This window comes from Stegostoma tigrinum, chromosome 1, assembly GCF_030684315.1.
Source record: "Stegostoma tigrinum isolate sSteTig4 chromosome 1, sSteTig4.hap1, whole genome shotgun sequence".
Taxonomy (NCBI): domain Eukaryota; kingdom Metazoa; phylum Chordata; class Chondrichthyes; order Orectolobiformes; family Stegostomatidae; genus Stegostoma; species Stegostoma tigrinum.
In genome coordinates, this window is record NC_081354.1 from 18,482,986 (window position 1) to 18,503,359 (window position 20,374).

The 20,374-nt window shown below is 40.3% G+C and overlaps 1 protein-coding gene across 4 annotated transcripts in view; it reads right to left on the reverse strand.

Moving 5' to 3' along the window:
- LOC125462192 (janus kinase and microtubule-interacting protein 1-like) overlaps positions 1-20,374 on the reverse strand; it is a 334,030-nt gene that overhangs the window by 117,145 nt on the left and 196,511 nt on the right. For 2 of the 4 annotated variants that reach the window (XM_059638124.1, XM_048552022.2), the window contains exons 5-7: positions 10,085-10,294; positions 3,023-3,142; positions 2,583-2,729 (exon numbers count right to left, since the gene is read on the reverse strand). In XM_059638124.1, the coding sequence (XP_059494107.1) occupies positions 2,583-2,729; positions 3,023-3,142; positions 10,085-10,294 (477 nt within the window). Of the gene's footprint in view, positions 1-2,582; positions 2,730-3,022; positions 3,143-7,632; positions 7,684-10,084; positions 10,295-20,374 lie in introns of all 4 variants that reach the window. The other 2 variants (XM_059638093.1, XM_059638150.1) reach the window with 2 other exon arrangements.

Genomic DNA, 20,374 nt, shown 5'->3' on the forward strand with positions numbered 1-20,374 from the left:
TAACTCGTGCATTCTCAGTGGTAACATTTCTAACAATCTGAGTCCATTTGCCAACTAAGTAAGTGCTCTCTTTTCACACAGTATAAAATATTGCTCGCATTCTGAATGACCCGTGAATGTAAAACAAAATGCATCAACAAGTTGTGTCTTCTTTCAGCAATACATCATTACAGTTGGAAATGTAGATACCTTTAAGGCTCAAACAGACCAAATCTAGAATTGACTGAGGGCAAACTGTTGACCATTGGGCATTGTATATAAGGGCTAAGTTCTGAGAGCTATTAGTACTTAATGGTAGTGTCCCTACCTCTAGACTAGGAGATCTAGATTCAAATCCTACCTGCTTCAAAGGTGTATATAACAGCACTGAAAAGGTTAATTAGAAACTTTTTTTTGAAAAGCTAAGCACTCTTTCAGATGTGTGCATTAGCATTTATGGATTAAAACAGTAAAGACATTTAAAAAAAAACCTAAATTCTCTATTAAAAAAACAGCTACGTTGTCTTGGATTTGGTGGAGGGAGTAATAGCTGTTCAGTTGTGTGCGACTGCACTTCTGGACATGAAAAAGAATGAGCTAAGTTATTATTATCCTTGTTGGGCATTGTACGTAATTTGATGAAATGGAAAGAAACGTGGGGGTGGTGGTTAATGGCTGAAAATTGCCATGGGTGATTTGGTGATGGGAAAAGCCATTCAGTTGTGTGTGATAGCACTTACAGATATAAAAACAAACAAAAATAAAATGGCTAAGTTCCTCCCCAGTGGGATGTTAGCTTCTGGAAGAAGGATCCAGCAGGAAAAGATGGAAATTGATATCTGACACTGAATCTCTGAAAATGTTTTGCTGCCTAATACAACATACAAATATCGATGCATGATACATACTCAAGTCCTGAACTAGCAAAAGACCAAAAATACCCTCGATGAAAATCCAGACAATGTTACCATTTATTAGGGGAGAGACTGGCAGTTAGCCACAGGCCCATCGCTGTACCGTATGGAAACAGACTGTTTGGTCCAACTTGGTAATGCCTGTACTCTCACATTACACTTTTTCCCAGTCACATCATTTAGAATTTAGAATCGGGTAGGTAGGACATTTGACAATAAAGCAATTTTGATGGAATGTACTTCCTCAATGAATTAACACTCTATTTTCAGATGCAGAGGGCTCAAAATGATGATCCACCAGGTTTTAAGTGTGATTTTTGTTTGTTTGTCACAGCCTCAATAAGATAAACATTGCTTATAAACTACAAATAAGACCCATCACTCTATTTCCCCTGCATTCACTCAGTGAAGGACCAGAGACTCTGACTCAGGACTCACATCTTGTGTTCCACTATTTCATAGGCCTTGAGGAAAATGCTCCTATGACACCCATTGATGAATTTGTGAAATTAACAGTGCACAGACTGAAAAAGAAATCTAAGTAGAATTGATAAATTCATCTTCAAATCAGGAACAGAAAGAGCAGTAACGAGAAAGAAAGATTGATTGAATTCAGAGATTACTCTTCATTCCTAAGTTTTACATTGTTGTAACCTACAACAATTAAAACCTAAAGGAATGAGTCTCCACACTCAATACATTTAATTTCAAACTGGAAATGCTGACTGCTTGTAATTAACACCTAAAATAACATTAAAAGGGTATATACACACAAGTTGTCAAGACTTAATTCTATGTGGTGAGATTAATACATACCTAACGTGCAAAATAAAGCTACCACAAAATGATTTGTGTATCTTAGTATAAGGTGTCATTTTCGCAAAGCTGGCTGTGAAGCAGTGCAATGTGGACACTGAAACCCTTGGATTTTACAAAGATTTGGAGCTCGCATTGTGGATGAGGTTGTTGAATTGCTAGATGAGCTGCCTTGTTTTCGTTGAATTTTCTGATGAAGGGTCTAGGCCCAAAACGTCAGCTTTCCTGCTCCAAAGATGCAGCTTGGCCTGCTGTGTTCATCCAGCTCCACACCTTGTTATCTCAGATTCTCCAGCATTTGCAGTTCCTATTATCTCTTGTCTACATTCAGACTTTTTTTTACCATGCTAGGAAATATCATCAGTGAGACCTCCGATGAAGTGATGTTGTTCTACTCTGCTTGGAATTTATCCTGTCTGGTCTGTTTTGGTGAGTAGTGACATTTCCAGTTTTGTTCTGTATGGATTCACAATCAACAAACATATAGAATTGGACCCCATAAACAAACCTATACAGAACAAAACCAGAAATGACATAACTCACCATGACAGCCCAGACAGTATAAATTCCAAGCAGAGTAGAACAACATCGCTTCATAGGAGGCTCCACTGATGATGTTACCTTGTATGGTGATGAATGGAAACAAGGCAAGTCAGTAAACAAGTCAGCAACCTCAGAAACCGTTGGATTTCTACTTTTAATCATGCGTCTGCCCCTTCCCTGTTATTGCCGTAGCACTTAGGCATAAATAATGGCAAGTGTCAATCATCCAACTGTTAATTTGACTGAAAATTACATGCTAAATCCAACTCTACTTGCTGTGCAGTAAATTGTTAATTTTAATATGCATAACATTTCAAATGCATCTAGTACCATTTCTGCATGTTCTCTGGTCAGCTTTTTTAACTTATCTTCCATCCTCTGTACAGACTGCATGATGTCCTCATTCTTCTTTGTCAAGCGTTTGTTCTTCTCTACGAGTGGTTTTAACTGACTCTCTGTCTCACGAACACGTTTCAACTGCAAAAATAATTCATAGTCACCTGTGCTAAGTTTCAGAAAAATGTTGTCGACAGCGCAATAAATTTACTTACATTACCACTGCTTGCTTTTAACATGCAATCATTAATTTTGCTACGGGCAACTGGCAAATTCTTCAGGATATTTCTTGAAAATTTTTCACATTCTGCCTGGAAAATTTATTTTTGTTTTTTCCCAGTGGGGGAAAAAAAAGTTTGATTCTCTTGGTACAGCATTGATTACTTGCACGGCTTATTCATTCACTGAAATGGAGCACAAGTTATTGCATTTACCAGTTCATTCCTCTCATCTGCTAATAGGGTGTTTCGGTCCTCAAGCTTTCGAATGACAGCATTTAGTTCAGCAACCTTCAGCTGGAACCGTCTTACATCCCTTTCATCTAGCTGTGGTTCCTGTGGAGAATTCAGAGTGAGAAAGTAAATGATGCTTTTGATGCCAACAAAGCAACACCTATCTCAGTTAAAGAGGTAACAAGGTGTATTGCTGGATGAACACAGCAGGCCAAACAGCATCATAGGAGCAGGAAAGCTGACGTTTCGGGCCTAGACCCTTCTTCAGTTGTATGTAAATGCCAAAGAAGACACACAAATAAATTGCACATCAGAGATGAAATATCCTCACTGTCAAGTTCCACTGACAATCAGATATTCCAATTTTACATGAAGTAATTCTGCAGGGAGTTTGTCACACAAATACAGAATCTATTGTCATTTAAGCTGAATCATAACTTACCTATAAGTCACTTTGTTGTTCTTAGTTATTACCTTTCAATTGAAATAGTACTATCTCTACATGGTCTCCTCCTAGATTTTATCTTTAGTCTAAACTTATCATAGCTGCAGCAAAACAGGTGCAGTTTAACTTTCCCAGAAGGTCAGGAGTGTATATAGTGGTTTAGATTTCAGGTGGTCTTTAGATACCAGGATAGAAGTGATGAGATGAAAGCTTCCTCAACAGCAGACCCTGAGGTGGACGAGGGCAAAATGTTGCTCCCTGTTGCACCAATTTTCCACGTAAACAGAATACAATGTTACAAATGCTGAGAAAGTGCAGACAGAGAAAGAAAGATCAGAATTAATATTTGAATGGTCCATTCAAAAGTCTGATAAAATCAGTTGTTCTTGAATTTTGAAATTGGGCAGTACTGTGCAAATCACAAGAGCAGACGTGCCACCATCAAAGCGATATTTTGTAAAATTCCTTCATGGAATGTGAGGAAAATGGGCAAATGCTGCTTCTGGCCTCACCAGTTCTGAGAATTTTTACCAGCACACAGTGATTCATTCTTTCCCTTCTCCTCCTCCTGGACTGACCAGTTGGGTAATGTCAATATGTAGAAATCATTAATGGAGGCCAGAAAGATGTCTCTGTTTACACCAATTATTTACATGAATCTCAGAATTCACTTCAAACACACATTTGAGCCACAGCTTTCAGGCATAGTGATCCTATCCTGCATCAATTTACCAGTGGAAACAAGCCAAAAAAATGAATTTGTCCTTGTTGCCAGGGACCTGTTGCATGGTGTCTCATCAACTGTACATCAGTATATCTTTTAGAAATTAGCTCATGATATCAACACTGCACATGACCAGCATGTGACCTAAGGCGACAACGATCTCATTCTCCAGCTTACATCAGATCATACAAAGCATCACATTCTACTAGATGCATGCTCCTCTGTTGTAAACAAGTAGTTTAATATTGGAGCAAATACTTCCTTGCCTATAGGATGTATATAACAGACAGTAGTCTTCAATGCAGTGATATCCTTGCCCAATTTCTTATAGAATCATTTAATCCCTACAGTGTGGAAGCAAGCCATTTGACCCATCAAGTCCACACTAACTCTCCAAAGAGGACCCCACCCAGATCCACTCTATCGCTGTAACCCCACATTTCCCATGGCTAATCCATCTAGCCTACACATCCCTGGATACCATGGATAATTTAGCACTGCCAATACGCCTAATACCTTTGATCTATGGGAGGAAACCAGAACACCCAAAGGCAAGAATGTGCAAACTCAAAACCGACTGAGCCACCAAGGGTGGAAGTGAACCCGGTCCCAGGAACTGTGAGGCAGCAATGTGAACCACTGAGCCACTGTGCCATTATAATGTCACAGAAGATAACATAATCATTGCCTCACCAGGTAAAATGCACTGTTGGAGGCTGATTCAGATGAGACCTTAGCATACACTTTCACCTAACAGACAACCTTCACAGAAAGCCTGATGCAATGGTTAGCTGGAACAATTAAACATATTGGAAGTGTGTTATCTTATGGTTTTATATACCACAAATTCATTTACAGCACAGGAGTCTGATGGCTCCCCAAAGCATTATCTAAATCTTTAGTTTTCAAGGAGCTAATGGGAGAAAATTGGAGTTTACTTGTTAATGCAGTCCAGCTACAGCAGTTTCACAATTTGGATTCCAATGTGCCCTATGACACACCTCTACTGTATATTCATGCTTTAATAGAAAGTGTGTTTCTCAGACTACGTTACGAAAATCTGTCAAGACTTGTTGAAACAAATTATAACTTAACTTACTTGAAAATCTTCAATGCTATCACAGTGTCCTTATGGAAAATGTTTCATTACACTTAACTAAGAATAGATTGGAACTCAAACCCGGGAAATGCTGCTCCATATGGTTCCTCGTTACACTGAGTAGTCCTAGTGCACACTCAACCATTGGAGCAGCTGACATTTTAAAATGTATAAAAAGTAACTGAGACAAGTCAATGTCCTGGAAATGTAAACTATTACCATTACAACAGATGGCAATGTTGCAAAGTGAGACTATGACTAACAGAAATCTGAAATGGTCTCCCTTGAAAGGCATTGACGCTCAATCCATTGAGATTTCAAAGCAAAAACGAAAGATTTTTGTTTGTTAATGACATGAAGTAATGGACAGCAGTTTGGTTTCATGGTTCACACTGCTGCCTCACAGTGCCAGGGATTGGGTTCAATTCCACCCTTGGGTGACTGTCTGCATGACGGGTTTGCACATTTTCTCTTTGGCTCTCCGGTTTCATCCCACAAACCAAAGATATGCAGGTGGACTGGCCATGCTAAATTGCCCATAGTGTCCAGGGATGTATAGGTTAGGTGGATCAGCCAAGGAAAATGCAGGGTTATCGGGTAGGAAGGTAAGTCGGTGAGGGCTTGCTGGGCCAAATGGCCTGCTTCCACACTGTATTGGTTCTACAATTCTCTGATTATATGATTCTAATGTGGAATCAAAGCAGGCAAAGATAGAATTAGTTGTAATCTATAAATAACAGAATACACAAAAGGACTGAAGAAGCCACCCCTGTTCCAGTATTCCTACAAAACTTGGAGCAGAAAACTTTTGAGGAAACAAAATCCTTCGAACTTAAGCAAAAAGTAGCTTGTGTAATCTGATGTGTATTCTCTACCTTGATTTTGAAATGTATAGATTTCAGACAACTATTATTTTAAAATATTTGAAATCTGACATAAATAGAGTAGGTTAGGTCAATAACAGCAAAATATGATCAATATTTCCTCTCATGAGTAAGTGTTATACCTTAGAGACACTAAATGTGAGCTAACCTATCACGCCAGTGAATGAGTCATTGCCAGCAGTAAAGTAATATGTATTTTAGATTATAAATTGGCTTTCTAGTAGAGCAATAAAAAACCCACAATAATTTGTGTTTAATTGGTCCAATTGAACAAGTACTTTGCAAAGGCTTGGAGGAAATTAGCAGGAAGAGGGAGAACACAGGTAAACTGACAGAGAGTAGAGATGAGGAGGTAGGACTCAAGGAGGTTTCTAAGGTGAGGAAAGTAGCATGGCAGTGAAATTGAGGTGGTGGGGGTAACTTTAAGAATGAGGGCTGTAGTACTTTCAGGCTTCACCAGGGATGCTATGGTGTGGCTGAGTTCCTCTGAATGTAGAGGTGGAAAATCAGCACAGAAAAGTAGCAATTCATACAATGGAGGGATTTCAATACAGCACTTAGAATCAACAAATGGGGAGCAAATGGAAGTTAGGGATGGTTTTCCGTATCAAATGTCCTTCTAAATTTGAATTATTTTGTCTCACAGTAGTCAAACAAAGATATTAAACCTTCTCTTAATTTTTCTTAAAAACAAATGTTAATTCTTCATTTTTATTTATCTTCAGTTGCCTGTAGACTTAATATTCCATTTTTTAAAATTCACATTTATATATGTCGTTAACCACTAATTTAAAAGCTACTAAGCCAAACGTCTTCAAATGACAAATACATAGCAACTTTATCACACTGATTATAAAACCAGAGAGCTGAGAAGGTCAGAACTGAGTAAGGGGACTGCAACAATGTTTCTTGACATGATATGCATAATTTCTTTAATGGGTCTTGTATTTTTCTGCTTTTCTAAACTCCCACTGAAAAGACGGCAGACAACTGTCTTCTGTATATTCTGTACATTGCACCATTTTTATCTGTGAGTGAGAATCTACTGAAAACCTGAGGGAAACTCTCTGTGGACAGAACTTGGTCTATAGTTGACAAACTTACATTGAGACAACTTGGGGAAACTGTGAGCATAATATTTTATGATACGTCACAGCGCATCCATTTTATTAAAATTGTTATGCACAGAGCTTCTCACTGCAACTCTATAGCAGAGAATATATTGCAAAACAAAATGCATTGATGTACATGTTGTCAGTGTAAATGCAGAGCATTGCACTTATCCCAATGGAAGATGATCCATGTTAAGGTAAGTATGCATCCTGTCCTTAATCCTACATTAAATAACCATTGTAGGAATAAGTACATGTAATTTTGGCACTTACTCCAGTTACCAAAGGAATAATGTAAAGGTAAGTACACATTATTCTTTGTACTTACCCTGACACTAAAGTTCCCCTTTAAGGAATACTGCTCCTTTAATGGTTTAATCTGTAAATAATACAACATATTGAAAAGATTGCAAAATTTCTTGTTATTTGTAAACCAAAAAAAACCTACTAATACATAATATTTTTTGTGAATCATATTAGCACAACAATCGATACTTTTGGAAATTATATATAATGTGTAAAGAAATAATTAGGAGCTAATATTCATCACTGGATGTTACTACTATAATTACCACATATATTGAAAAAAAAACCTGAAGCCAAATAATCTCAGTATTTCTACTCAGTTTTGACTCCTCTAAACATAAATGCAGGAGACTGGATGGTGGGCCATTTGGGATGGTGCGTAATCCATTACAAAATGGTTTTGAATAGCTAAAGAGGCTTCCTCATTATCACTTAGGCAGCTGTCTTGACTGTTCAATCGCTGATCTATGGTGAATGTTTGCCAGCAATGTAACAGTCAGATCTATTAATGGGTTCACAGTATAGAATTGCAGAATGGCTACCGCACAAAAAAGACGTCATGTTAAAGAGCAGCTCAGCTAGTACCATCAGCTTATTTTCTCTCTGTATACTTGCAAATTTTCCCTCTTCCGATAATTATCTAATATTCTTTTGAAAGCCGCACTCACATCTGACTCCATTGCAACATCATATGATGCATTCCAGATTGTAAAATGTTAACAATGTAAAAATATGTCTCTCATGTCACCTTGCTTTCTTTTGCTATCAACAATTAAAATGATTCAACCTTTTCACCCAGAGGAATACTTTATCCACACCAATTCTGCCCCGACTTGGCATGATTTTCAACACCTTTATCAAATTTTCTCTCAACATCTTCTCCTCTAAGAAGGACTGTCCCAGCTTCTCCAATATATTCACATGAATGAATTCCTTCAATCGAGGAACAATTCTCACAAATATTTTCTGCACTCTCTCAAACGCCTTCACATCTTTGCTAAAGTTTTTTCAAAGTGTAATCCCAAAATTTGATGCAATTCCACAATACTCTGGTTGATGATGAGCCAGTGTGTGATCAAGATCAACTTTGTATTTTGTGCCTCTACTTATAAAATATTTTATGGAATGCTTTCTCAAACTGTATTGCCAGCTTCAATGATTTGTACATATATGCCCTCGGGTGGCTCTCTGTTCTGGACTTCTAGAATTGTTCCCTAGAATCTAGAATACTGTCTCTCCTTGTGCTTCCCATCAAAATGTTTCACTGCACCAAAAACAACCTGCCATGCATCCTTCATTCCACAAGCCTGTCTATCATTATCCTTCTTACAGTTCAATTCCTCTAAGTGCTGTGCCATCCACAAATTTTGAAATTATGCCTTGCATATCCAAGCTTAGGTATTTAGCATAGGTCAAGAAAAACAATGGTCCTAACTCTTAACCTCACTATATATCTTCCTCCAGATGGAAAACAATTGTTCATCACTACTTTCAGTTGCAGCCAACTCTGTACCCTTGCTACTGCTGTCCTTTGATGACCATGGAGAGCCTAATATATTGCACTTTTCCAAAGAGGAAACGGCAGTGTAATAGAGGGGCCCAGCTAATGCTCTGGCAACAGTGGCTCCAATCTGACTAGAGCAGTGAGTGGAATTTGTGGTACAGTGGTAGCATCTCTACCTCTGAGCAGGAGACCTGGAATCAACTTCCCAGCTCTTCCAGAGATTTGTGTTAACATCTCTGAAAGGGTTGATCATACTTTCTTGAAAAATTCAGTGAACATAATAAAACTAGTTTCATGTTCACCACCATTGGAGTATCACTGAATGTGGTAAAAGTCTAACATGCTTATTTGTGAATAGGAAATCTACCATCTGCATCAGGTTTAGCCTACATGTGAGTTCAGCTTCAAAGTGATGCGGTTGTCTCTTGAGAATAAAGTCCTAGCAAGTTCAGGGGCAATTGGGAATGGGTAACAAATGCTGGCCTCGCCAGTGATGCCCACATCCCATCAAAGAATTATATTAACATAATCTTTCTGGAAGCCCTGGTCACCAAGTTATTGGAGATTGGATGGGTAGTGGTGGTAGGGGGGTGGGGGTAGTGGTTTGGGGGGTTAGAAAACCTTTGGAGAGGGGGTTGCTGAAGGAAAGATTAATTAGGTTGTGAAACTAAATAACGTTTGGATATTAGATCCACAAAATTCACTTCCTGCTTTTCCTCTTCACCCAGCAAATGCGGATTATGAAAAACCGAGAAAAGCTTCAAGATTACAGCCAGAAAATGAATCACAATACTGATATATCACAGCCATTAAGTGGTAAGGAAAGCAGAGGAAACCATTCTATAGACCTATCCTCTGTAAGGAACAATGCAAAGAGTATCATTCCACAGTGTTGTTAATGAGAGGAAAATGAATTGGTCTACCAGCAGCTAAAAGGCTGTATTGAAGTGAAACCTATAGAGCTTCTTACATGGTTCCCCATCAGATCAGAGGTGTCCCCTGCAGCACTCGGAAACTCGCGCTTGGGGCTGCTGTGGTAGCGTTCAGCTTCTTTCACCTGTACCAGCTGCTCATCAAGGGCTTCCTTCTGAAGAATGAGCTTCTGAGTGTGGCCTGTTTGAACGCCAAGGTCCTTCTCCAAGGCAAGAATGACTCTGTCTTTGCTCTTTATCTCATCCATCTAGTTAAAAAAAAGGACCATATAAGTCATTGTAAAAATTTCAAGCAGGCATTCTAAGACAAACAAAAAGGAATCTCATCCAACACTGCAATTTCTAAACCAAGAGCGATGATTTTGTTGGGAATTTTCCATCGATTTTCCATTTGAAAAAATAATACCTCTTGGCAATTTATTCTTCAGAATCCAGTTCTCCCCAGCATATCATAATAGATTCTGATTGTGATGGCGAGTTGTAGGAATGTTCCCCATCCCCATCATCTACATTCTCCCTTCCTCCCTGGGAAGAGGTACCAGGCCAATGCTCAACACCTGTCCATAGTGACAAAGTTAAGACCTGGAAAGCCACCATTCCACATCGTAACCAAATAAGGTGGATTTTCTAATTCATTGCTTCAAGGAGACTGGAGAAAATAAAAACCGAAAGAACCGCGGACGCTGTAAATCAGGAACAAAAACAGAAGTTGCTGGAAAAGCTCAGCGGGTCTGGCAGCATCTAAGGTAGGGTCACCAGGCCCGAAACACTAACTCTGATATTTTTTTCTTCGCAGATGCTGCCAGACAGACTGGAAAAAATGGTGGCCTAGAAATTCAATGACTGCTTGCCTACTTTTCAGGCGCTCAGTTGACATTTCATCCTCCAATATGTTGGTCCGAATGTGAACAGTCATTGCTAGTTGTCTGTCATATTAATTTTGGGCCAAACAAGTGATTCCAGGGTCCGCAACTGGAACAATCACCAGGCTTCATGCCTACGTTAATAAGGAGTAAAATTAAACTAATGGCTGTTCACCTATTTTCCTACCATTTTTTGTGACAAACATTGCTATGTACTTACAGGTGCTGTAGATCCTGCAATGCAGGCAGACTGCCTCAACTTAACATGACAGCCAAGGAACAGGGCCTTCAACAGCACAGTAATACGCAAAAAAGTGACACTATAAATTACGAGCTCAATGGTTACTTGGCTCGGTAAAATGGTGGATGGTGGGAACTGGCTGGTTGGGTGGGGCAAGGGCTGGGAAAACTATTGAGGAGCTACATCAGATGACTGATATCCCATCACCATGGAGACTTTCCAGTGTCGGGGGAGGAGGAGGCAGCTCATGCAGTGATTCAGCTCATTACTTCCATGAGGCCAGGGAGTGGTGTCAGGAGGTGCCTTTTTAATATGGCAGCCACAAGTAGAGGAAGGATGGAAGTGACAAATGGGTTGGGGTGAGCAGGTGAGCTAGGGGAGACCGGGAGGCTGCAAGGATGGTGGGGGGAGACGAGAGAGCCAGAAGTGAACTGGGGAATACTGGGGCTGTAATGGGGATGAGAGGGGTGGGAAGACCACAAACAACTACCTGTCCTTCAAGTAGAAGGAGGGAAAGTGAGACTGCAAGGAAAGTGGGAGTCACAGGGAGGCGACAAGAGAGGTTCAAGAGAAGAGGAGACTGCGAGGGAAATGGGAAACAAGGGTAAGTTGCGAGGGAGCAAAGAAATGCAGGGACTTGCACAGGTGCTGAGGGAGAAAGAGGAAGGCTGTAAGGGGATTGTGGTGAGTAACGGAGGAGCAGCCAAGGAAAAGAGAGGGAGGCTGCATGACAGCACAGGAATAGCAAAGTTGTAAAGAAGAAAGAACAACTTCAAATCTACCAAAGAAAAACCTCAGCTAACCCGGAACTGAAAACCACTTAAAATCACAGAGGTAGTGGATTACCTGAAAATGGAAGTGGAATCTCTAGTTTAAGGCATATGTTCAGCAGCACCATGTCAGAAAGATGAAGCAGGTGCCATTGTAATGAGCACTATGTCAAAAGTTAAATTTAAATGTGAGCTTAAGATCAAAGAAGAAGTAGGAAATTCCTGGTCAAAATCTTACAAGCTTTTGTATTTGTGAAGGAAACAAATAGGTTTTGACTGCAGCAATCTGGAAGGTGTGCTTAAGGTGATGGCATCTTGTGTGCAGAAATGTATCAGTTATTCAGCAAAAAAAATTTCATTGCTAACTTCTTCTCATTGTCTTGACCCAATTGAAGTACTGTGCTGTCTAGGAAAACCTTGCTTACCATGTGTGTTGAGGCTTTAAAAACTGAACGGACAGATAATAGTTATGCAAAGTATTGATGAAGTCTTCTAATGGTGCTTCTCTAGGAGTTCAAATACTCAATACATGAACACAAATACAGGAGATAATGTGGTTGGATCGCTGAATCAAGGATTTCATTTGTATAAGAAGCAGCCCTGAAAATTGAAATATAACCTTCAAGAGGAGCCCTTGAGGAAAACAAACACAACTTATTTTATACTCCGGGAGCCTGCCAATCATCCATAATTGTACAGGGCCAGCAAGCAAGCTGCTTCCAGTAACATTGCTAGGCCATCCGTGCTACCAACCATGATGGCCGCTGCACCCCAATTTTGTCCAAAACTGCAAACCTATCAGGAGGGAGATGGTGGCAAAGTGGTAACGGTGGTACCATAATGCATAGACCAAGGTTAATACTTTAGTTCAACTTCCAGCATAGCAACTGATGAAATGTAATTAAGGCAAATCTGAAAATCAGAGCTGGCCTCAGTCGTTGTGATTACAGAATTATCATCGATTGTCGTGCGAACAGATCTGATTCATTGTTACCACTTAGGAGAGGAAATCTTCCATCTTTACCTGGTCTGGCCTACATATGACTCCAGATCCACAGCATTTAGGGTGACTTTTAACGGCCCTTTGAAGTGGCTTAGCAAGTTATTTAGTCCTAGGGCAATTATTGATGGGTAACAATGCTGGCCCACTATCCCATGAAATACTCATATCTAGACTGGCAAGGGAAACTGGCTATTCCAACTTAAACTGATGTGCTGAGTTCATGCTTATTCTCTGAACGAGTTCCTTCTTCACACCAACAATGGTTTTGCCTTCTTTGCAATTGCAACACTTTACCTTTATCCCGTTTTTAGAAAGCCTTCTTCAGACTTGAGGCCTGCCCAGGTCACATTTCCCACGTGTTATGTAAAAGGCAGGTCAAATTTTTAATCAAACACAAAGCAAGCACAGTCTCTATCTACGTCTACAATCTGCCCAAGACAACTGACCCTGTGCAAGTTGCCTGGTTCATTCCACCATTGTCCAGTTTCCATCCAAAGGAATTTGAAATGCCAAAGGGATTTTTTTTTGTCCAAAGATTATTGTGTTTCTTGAATTTCTGAATTGTAGTGGTTGGAAAATCTGACTGGATCAATTACTACACCCATCACCAACAACTGAATGAGACTTCCTCATAACTGAAGAGGCAGCCTACTTCAATGAAGACTGTGTGCAAAGAATAGAAAGTTTAAGTGGTTAGAGGGCAAAGAAAGGTTACCAGTGAAGTGATTTCGGTTTCTAGAACTGCAAGGTGTTGTTTAAATTGTGAGATCATTTCACCAGTGTATATTTTACATAGAACATAGAATATTACAGCACAGTATAGGCCCTTTGGCCCTCGATGTTGTGCCGACCTGTCATACCGATCTGAAGCCCATCTAACCTACACTATTCCATGTACGTCCATATGCTTGTCCAATGATGACTTAAATGTACTTAAAGTTGGCAAATTTACTACCGTTGCAGGCAAAGCATTCCATTCCCTTACTACTCTGAGTAAAGAAACTACCTCTGACATCTGTCCTATATCTTCCACCCCTCAATTTAAAGCTATGCCCCCTCGTGCTCGCCGTCACCATCCTAGGAAAAAGGCTCTCCCTATCCACCCAATCTAACCGTCTGATTATTTTATATGTTTCAATTAAGTCACCTCTCAACATTCTTCTCTCTAACGAAAAGAGCCTCAAGTCCCTCAGCCTTTCCTCGTAAGACCTTCCCTCCATGGCAGGCAACATCCTAGTAAATCTCCTCTGCATCCTTTCCAAAGCCTCCACATCCTTCTTATAATGCGGTGACCAGAACTGTACGCAATACTCCAAGTGCGGCCGCACCAGAGTTTCGTACAGCTTCACCATAACCTCTTGGTTCCGGAACTCGATCCCTCTATTAATAAAAGCTAAAACACTGTATGCCTGCCTTCTTAACAGCCCTGTCAACCTGGGTGGCAACTTTCAAGGACCTGGGTACATGGACACCGAGATCTCTCTGCTCATCTACACTACCAAGAATCTTACCATTAGCCCAGCACTTTGCCTTCCAGTTACTCCTACCAGAGTGCATCACCTCACACTTGTCCACATTAAACTCCATTTGCCACCTCTCAGCCCAGCTCTGCAGCTTATCTATGTCTCTCTATAACCTACAGCATCCTTCGTCACTATGCACAACTCCACTGACCTTAGTGTCGTCTGCAAATTTACTAACCCATCCTTCTACGCCCTCATCCAGGTCATTTATAAAAATGACAAACAGCAGTGGACCCAACACCGACCCTTGCGGTACACCACTAGTAACTGGTCTCCAGGATGAACATTTCCCATCAACCACCACCCTCTGTCTTCTTTCAGCAAGCCAATTTCCGATCTAACTGCTACATCTCCCACAATCCCATTCCTCCGCATTTTGTACAATAGCCTATTGTGGGGAACCTTATCGAATGCCTTGCTGAAATCCATATACACCACATCAACCGGTTTACTCTCATCTACCTGTTTGGTCACCTTCTCAAAGAACTCAATACGGTTTGTGAGGCACGACCTACCCTTCACAAAACCGTGCTGGCTATCCCTAATCAATTTATTCTTTTCTAGATGATTATAAATCCTATCTCTTATAACCTTTCCCAACACTTTACCAACAATTGAGCTAAGGCTCACTGGTCTATAATTACCAGCGTTGTCTCTACTCCCCTTCTTGAACAGGGGAACCACATTTGCTACCCTCCAGTCATCTGGCACTATTCCTGTTGACAATGATGAGTTAAAGATCAATGCCAAAGGCTCGGCAATCTCCTCCCTGGCTTCCCAGAGGATCCGAGGATAAATCCCATCCTGCCCAGGGGACCTATCTATCTTCACACTCTGTAGGATTTCTAATACCTCTTCCTTGTGAACCTCAATCCCACCTGGTCTAGTAGCCTGTATCTCAGTATTCTCCTCGACAACATTGTCTTTTTCTAGAATGAATACTGTCAAAAAATATTCATTTAGTGCTTCCCCTATCTCCTCTGCCTCCACACACACCTTCCCACTACTATCCTTGATTTGCCCTAATCTTACTTTCGTCATTCTTTTATTCCTTAAATACCTATAGAAAGCCTTTGGGTTTACTCTGATCCTATCCACCAACAACTTCTCATGTCTCCTCCTGACTCTTCTGCGCTCTCTCTTTAGGTCTTTCCTGGCTATCTCGTGGCCCTCAAGCACCCTAACTGAGCCTTCACATCTCATCCTAACATAAGCCTTCTTCTTCTTCTTGACTAGAGATTCCACTTCCGTCGTAAACCACGGCTCCCGCACTCTACAGCTTCCTCCCTGCCTGACAGGTACATACTTATCTAGGACACACAGGAGCTTTTCCTTGAATAGGCTCCACATTTCTAATGTGCCCATCCCCTGCAGTTTCCTTCCCCATCCTATGCTCCCTAAATCTTGCCTAATCTCATTGTAATTGCCTTTCCCCCAGCTATAACTCTTGCCCAGTGGTATACACCTATCCCTTTCCATCACTAAAGTAAATATAACAGAATTGTGATCGCTATCGCCAAAGTGCTTACCTACTTCCAAATCTAACACCTGGCCGGGCTCATTACTCATTTTATCCATTTCTATTAGGTGCTCATTGTTCTGTACTTTAAATTCATAAATTTAACATGTGATCTTCAAAAACAGATAGCCAGTATTGAGTTAGAAGTACAACTGAGAGCAATAGGCAATAACTTGGAGAAAAGCTGGAAATGTAATTCCCTATTGCAGCAAACAATAGAAGTGCAATCTCATGTTTACTGTATTCTGAGCAAGGAAAATGTGGTATGCACTTTGTTAGGGGGCTTGCTGGGAACAAGCTTGCTGCCACACTTTCCACCTTAAAAATGAGACTTTGTGGGATGCAAATTGGTTTGAGCCCTCTGTTTTCTTTTAAAACTATCACAACTACATTACAAGGAGCTTGTAAGAGTTAGGTATCCTGACGTGCTCATTAACTATCAAAGGCAAAGCCATACGTGTGTGGGCATTCGTTTGTGATGTATTTCTGTCTCAGGACACAGGTGGTTGGATCTGTTCCTCAAACTGGCCAAGTAATTTCTATTTACAAATTGGCAGGGTTAACACAAGTAACCAACAGAAGCAGCGCACAGGAGTCCAAAACCCTGGCATGTTACTACCAGTCAGTGTGTGCCATTTGTTCAGAGCTGTGGTGCCAATCCTTTCCGTTATCACTTATCCCCTGTTCTGGCCTGTCAGCTTCAAATGAGCCCCTGTGGCACAAATCCTCATTTCCTGCTGTCACGTGATAAAAGGGCAAGTTTCAAGTGAAATTACTTACACAATATGCCATCAGGAATCTCCTTTTCTTGTATGTATTTGAAAAAGCCTTGACTGCATAACAAAAATGATGTTTCTATGGTTACCACTAGGAAATCAATTTATATTGGTATTCTCTTCAGGCATCAAAGAATAAAAAGACCCTGTGTTTCAAAAAAAGACAGATTTGAAAAGAATCTGAAACAGCCATGGTGCGAAGTGCTGTAGTGAAAATGACACAGCAACATTGCTCTACCACAAGGTAGTGCGAATCTTCTTTCGTGTGTGGGTACACGTGTGACATCTTGTGTGGGCAAACCATTGCTGCGGAGGCTTGAAACAATTGGACAAAAGGCCAACATGACATTCCCCCATTTTACACACATTCAATGATCTGGGCTACCAACTTTCCAGTCAGCTGACTAGCCATGTGCACCACTTTTAGGCAATTGCTGGGAGAGAGCTACATCATGTTGGAGCATAGATGTTTACGATTTTCTTTTTTCAAATTTGGATTGTGGCGTACATTGCAAATGGGTAGTTGTACAGTTGCATCACTTATATTGAGGTCTGGGCTTTAGGAGCCCATTGCCAACTTCTGCCAAGGCTTTCTGACCTTGTGCCCTTGACACTGAACAACATGTGACCAGTCTTCTGTAGGCCTCAACGTGAATGCTCTTTTTTGCAGAACGAGTCTGGGAAAAGCGCTCCCATTCAGTACCGTACCTACAGAGTCAAGATTCTATTACCACGTTGTTTCTTGTATGCTGCTATTCATGAAGAGCAAATGATGAGAGGAGGAAGAGGAAAGAGACCAATGGCAGCAGGAAATGGTGAAATTCTTGATGTTACAAAGTGACCCAGGCAATTTCTTAACCATTTGTCAGGGAAGGGCTCATCGGCAGAGCTGTGTAACTGCAACATAAAAACCAAAAGAGCTGCAGATGCTGTAAATCAGAAACAAAAACAAAGTTGCTGGAAAAACTCAGTAGGTCTGGCAGCATCTGTGTAGGAGAAAACAGAGTTAACATTTCGGGTCCAGTGACCCTTCCTCAGAACAACTGCTGTGTGGCCTTGTTTTAATAATTTTGCTCCTAATATTTCACAACAGAAAAATATTAATAATGTTAATATTGTAAGAAAAGTATATTCTGCTCATTTTCCACAACAAACACCGAGAATCCTGGAGAAACTCAGCTAGTCTGGCAGCTTCTGTAGCGAGAGAAGCAGAGTTAACATTGCGAGCCTAATATGGTTCTTCTTCAAAACTGGTTCAGAAGAAGAGCCTAAGGAAATTCTGAAGAAGTCACACTCGGCTTGAAATATGAAAGATGATCTCTTTGAAACATAGAAGATACTAAGGAATCTTGACAGGGTGGTGCTGACTGATTCTTCTTGTTGTGGGAGAGTAAAAAATTAGGTGCCCAGTTTCAAAATTAATGGTCTCCCATTTACAATGGAGATGAGGAAGAATTTCTTTGCTCAGAGAGTCATTAGTCTCTGGAATTTTCTTCTCATAGACAGCAATAGGGGCTAGGACATTGAATACATTGATGAATAAGTTCAACAGTATTCTAGCCAATAAGATAATTAAGATTTACAGAAAACAGACAAGAGTTCAGGTTGTAACCAAGTCAGCTATGATCTTATTGAATGGCACAGCAGAATTGTTGGGCCGAATAGCCCACTGCTAGACTTAATTCTGGTGATCACGCCTAACTGGGAGACAGAGTCATTAAGCTTGTTCATACCTTGCACTTCTGACTCTTTTTGAGCAATGAACAGGAGGGAAGCAAGCCAAATTGAACTCTTTATGAAAAATGTAGCCCTCAGAGCTAACTTGACACATGTCCTGTTTCATATGCACAACAGAGACAAACCGAGCATTCACTCGATGAAAATGTAAAGGATAAAATTTAAGCTATCATTTGTTCAGTCGTGCTTGCCATGTTAGAGAAATGTTTATTATAATATCTGCTGTCTTGTTTCATTTTCAGTATTTAGTTAATTCTGTACCTTCCACTCCCTCAAAAACTAAAGCTTTATAACATAAATACACTTGTATTCTACTTTTGAATCATAATCCCTTTTTTAAAAATTATGTTCATTGTGCAGTGATTTGTGATTGTCTGAATGTTTCTTTGTATGGGCAAACTTTACAAATTATCTCTCCTGACGCAGATGTTCTCTCAACTGCAGGGAGATCAGAAAGTTGTGCTTGTAACCTTTCTCAATTTTAAAACTGCTTAAGTTATCAACTGGGAAGTTGGTAGGAGCTGTGAATCAGATGCACTGATAATAGTAGCTTTATTCCCACCAATAAAGTTTAGCACTTGGACTGCTAGCTTGTAAAATTTACCCTGAAAATCTATGATAAAACCCATGCACTTAAAGAAATTAGTCATGTTTTTGTTATTATCTTTTTATTATTTTGATGGGCTGAAACATACCTCAACTTTGACAACTACCAATACGGGACTGAGTTTCTATGCCAACGGCTGCACATATACTTTTAATTCAGAAACCACCAGTATGTAAGGAAGAAAGCTTAGGAGTTGAAGTGAGAGTCTGATACTTGAAATGTCTCCTGTAGCATGTTTCTCAGGATAGTTTCTTGCTTCTAAAGTGGATTTGTAATGATAACTTGCTTCTGCAGTCAATGGTGATCTAAAATTAGTGTTCAAAAACCACTGGAATCCTTCTTTGTTAGCTTTCTGGCATGTCATTATCTCTTCATTCAGCCTATCCCACTTTCTCTATATCCCAAACTAGCTCTCTGAACTTAAATAAAAAGCAAAAGTGACACCTTTGACTGCAAAGGCAATATACAAGATGGAGTAGAATACTCCATCACATTCTTGTCTTGTGCCATGGCAGATGGTAGACAGTAGACAGGCTTTTGTGGAGTCAAAAGATGAGCTACTCACCTCAGGATTTCTAATCTCTGACCTGTTGAGGCCACAGTCTTTGTATTGTTATTATCCCGGCAATTTAATACTGAAGAAGTCAAATCTTAGACTGAATTCTGGCCTGATGGACCATGTTTTATTTTAGCCTCAATGAGTTTGTCTCTCACCGACCTATACCCACCCAACGTTGTAGAATTTGTTTTAACATTAAAACAGAAGTTTTTAAACAAAAAAATAGAATAACCAAACTGTTTATTTGTAGCAAAAATATGAAGATTTTTTAAAAACACACGGTAAAAGCATTATCCCACAATGGGTTTTGAGCTACAAATCAAGAGAAATGAGGATAGCATGAGATGATGCAGCCAAGGTTGAAGATCAGGTGTGATCAGGTGTGTTACCGGAAGATTGGAGGGAGGCAAATTGTGTGCCTCTTTTCAAGAAAGTTAATAGGGAAATCCCTGGAAATTACAGACCAGTCAGTCTTACGTCTGTGGTCAGCAAGGTTTTGGAAAGAATTCTGAGGGATAGCATTTATGACTATTTGGAAAAGCATAGCGTGATTAAAGGGAGTCAGCATGGCTTTGTGAGGGGCAGGTCACGCCTTACAAATCTTATTGAGTTCTTTGGGGAGGTCACGAGACAGGTTGACGAGGGTTGAACAGTGGATGTGGTGTACGTGGACATCAGCAAGGCATTTGATAAGGTTCCCCACGGTAGGCTCATTCATAAAGTCAGGAGG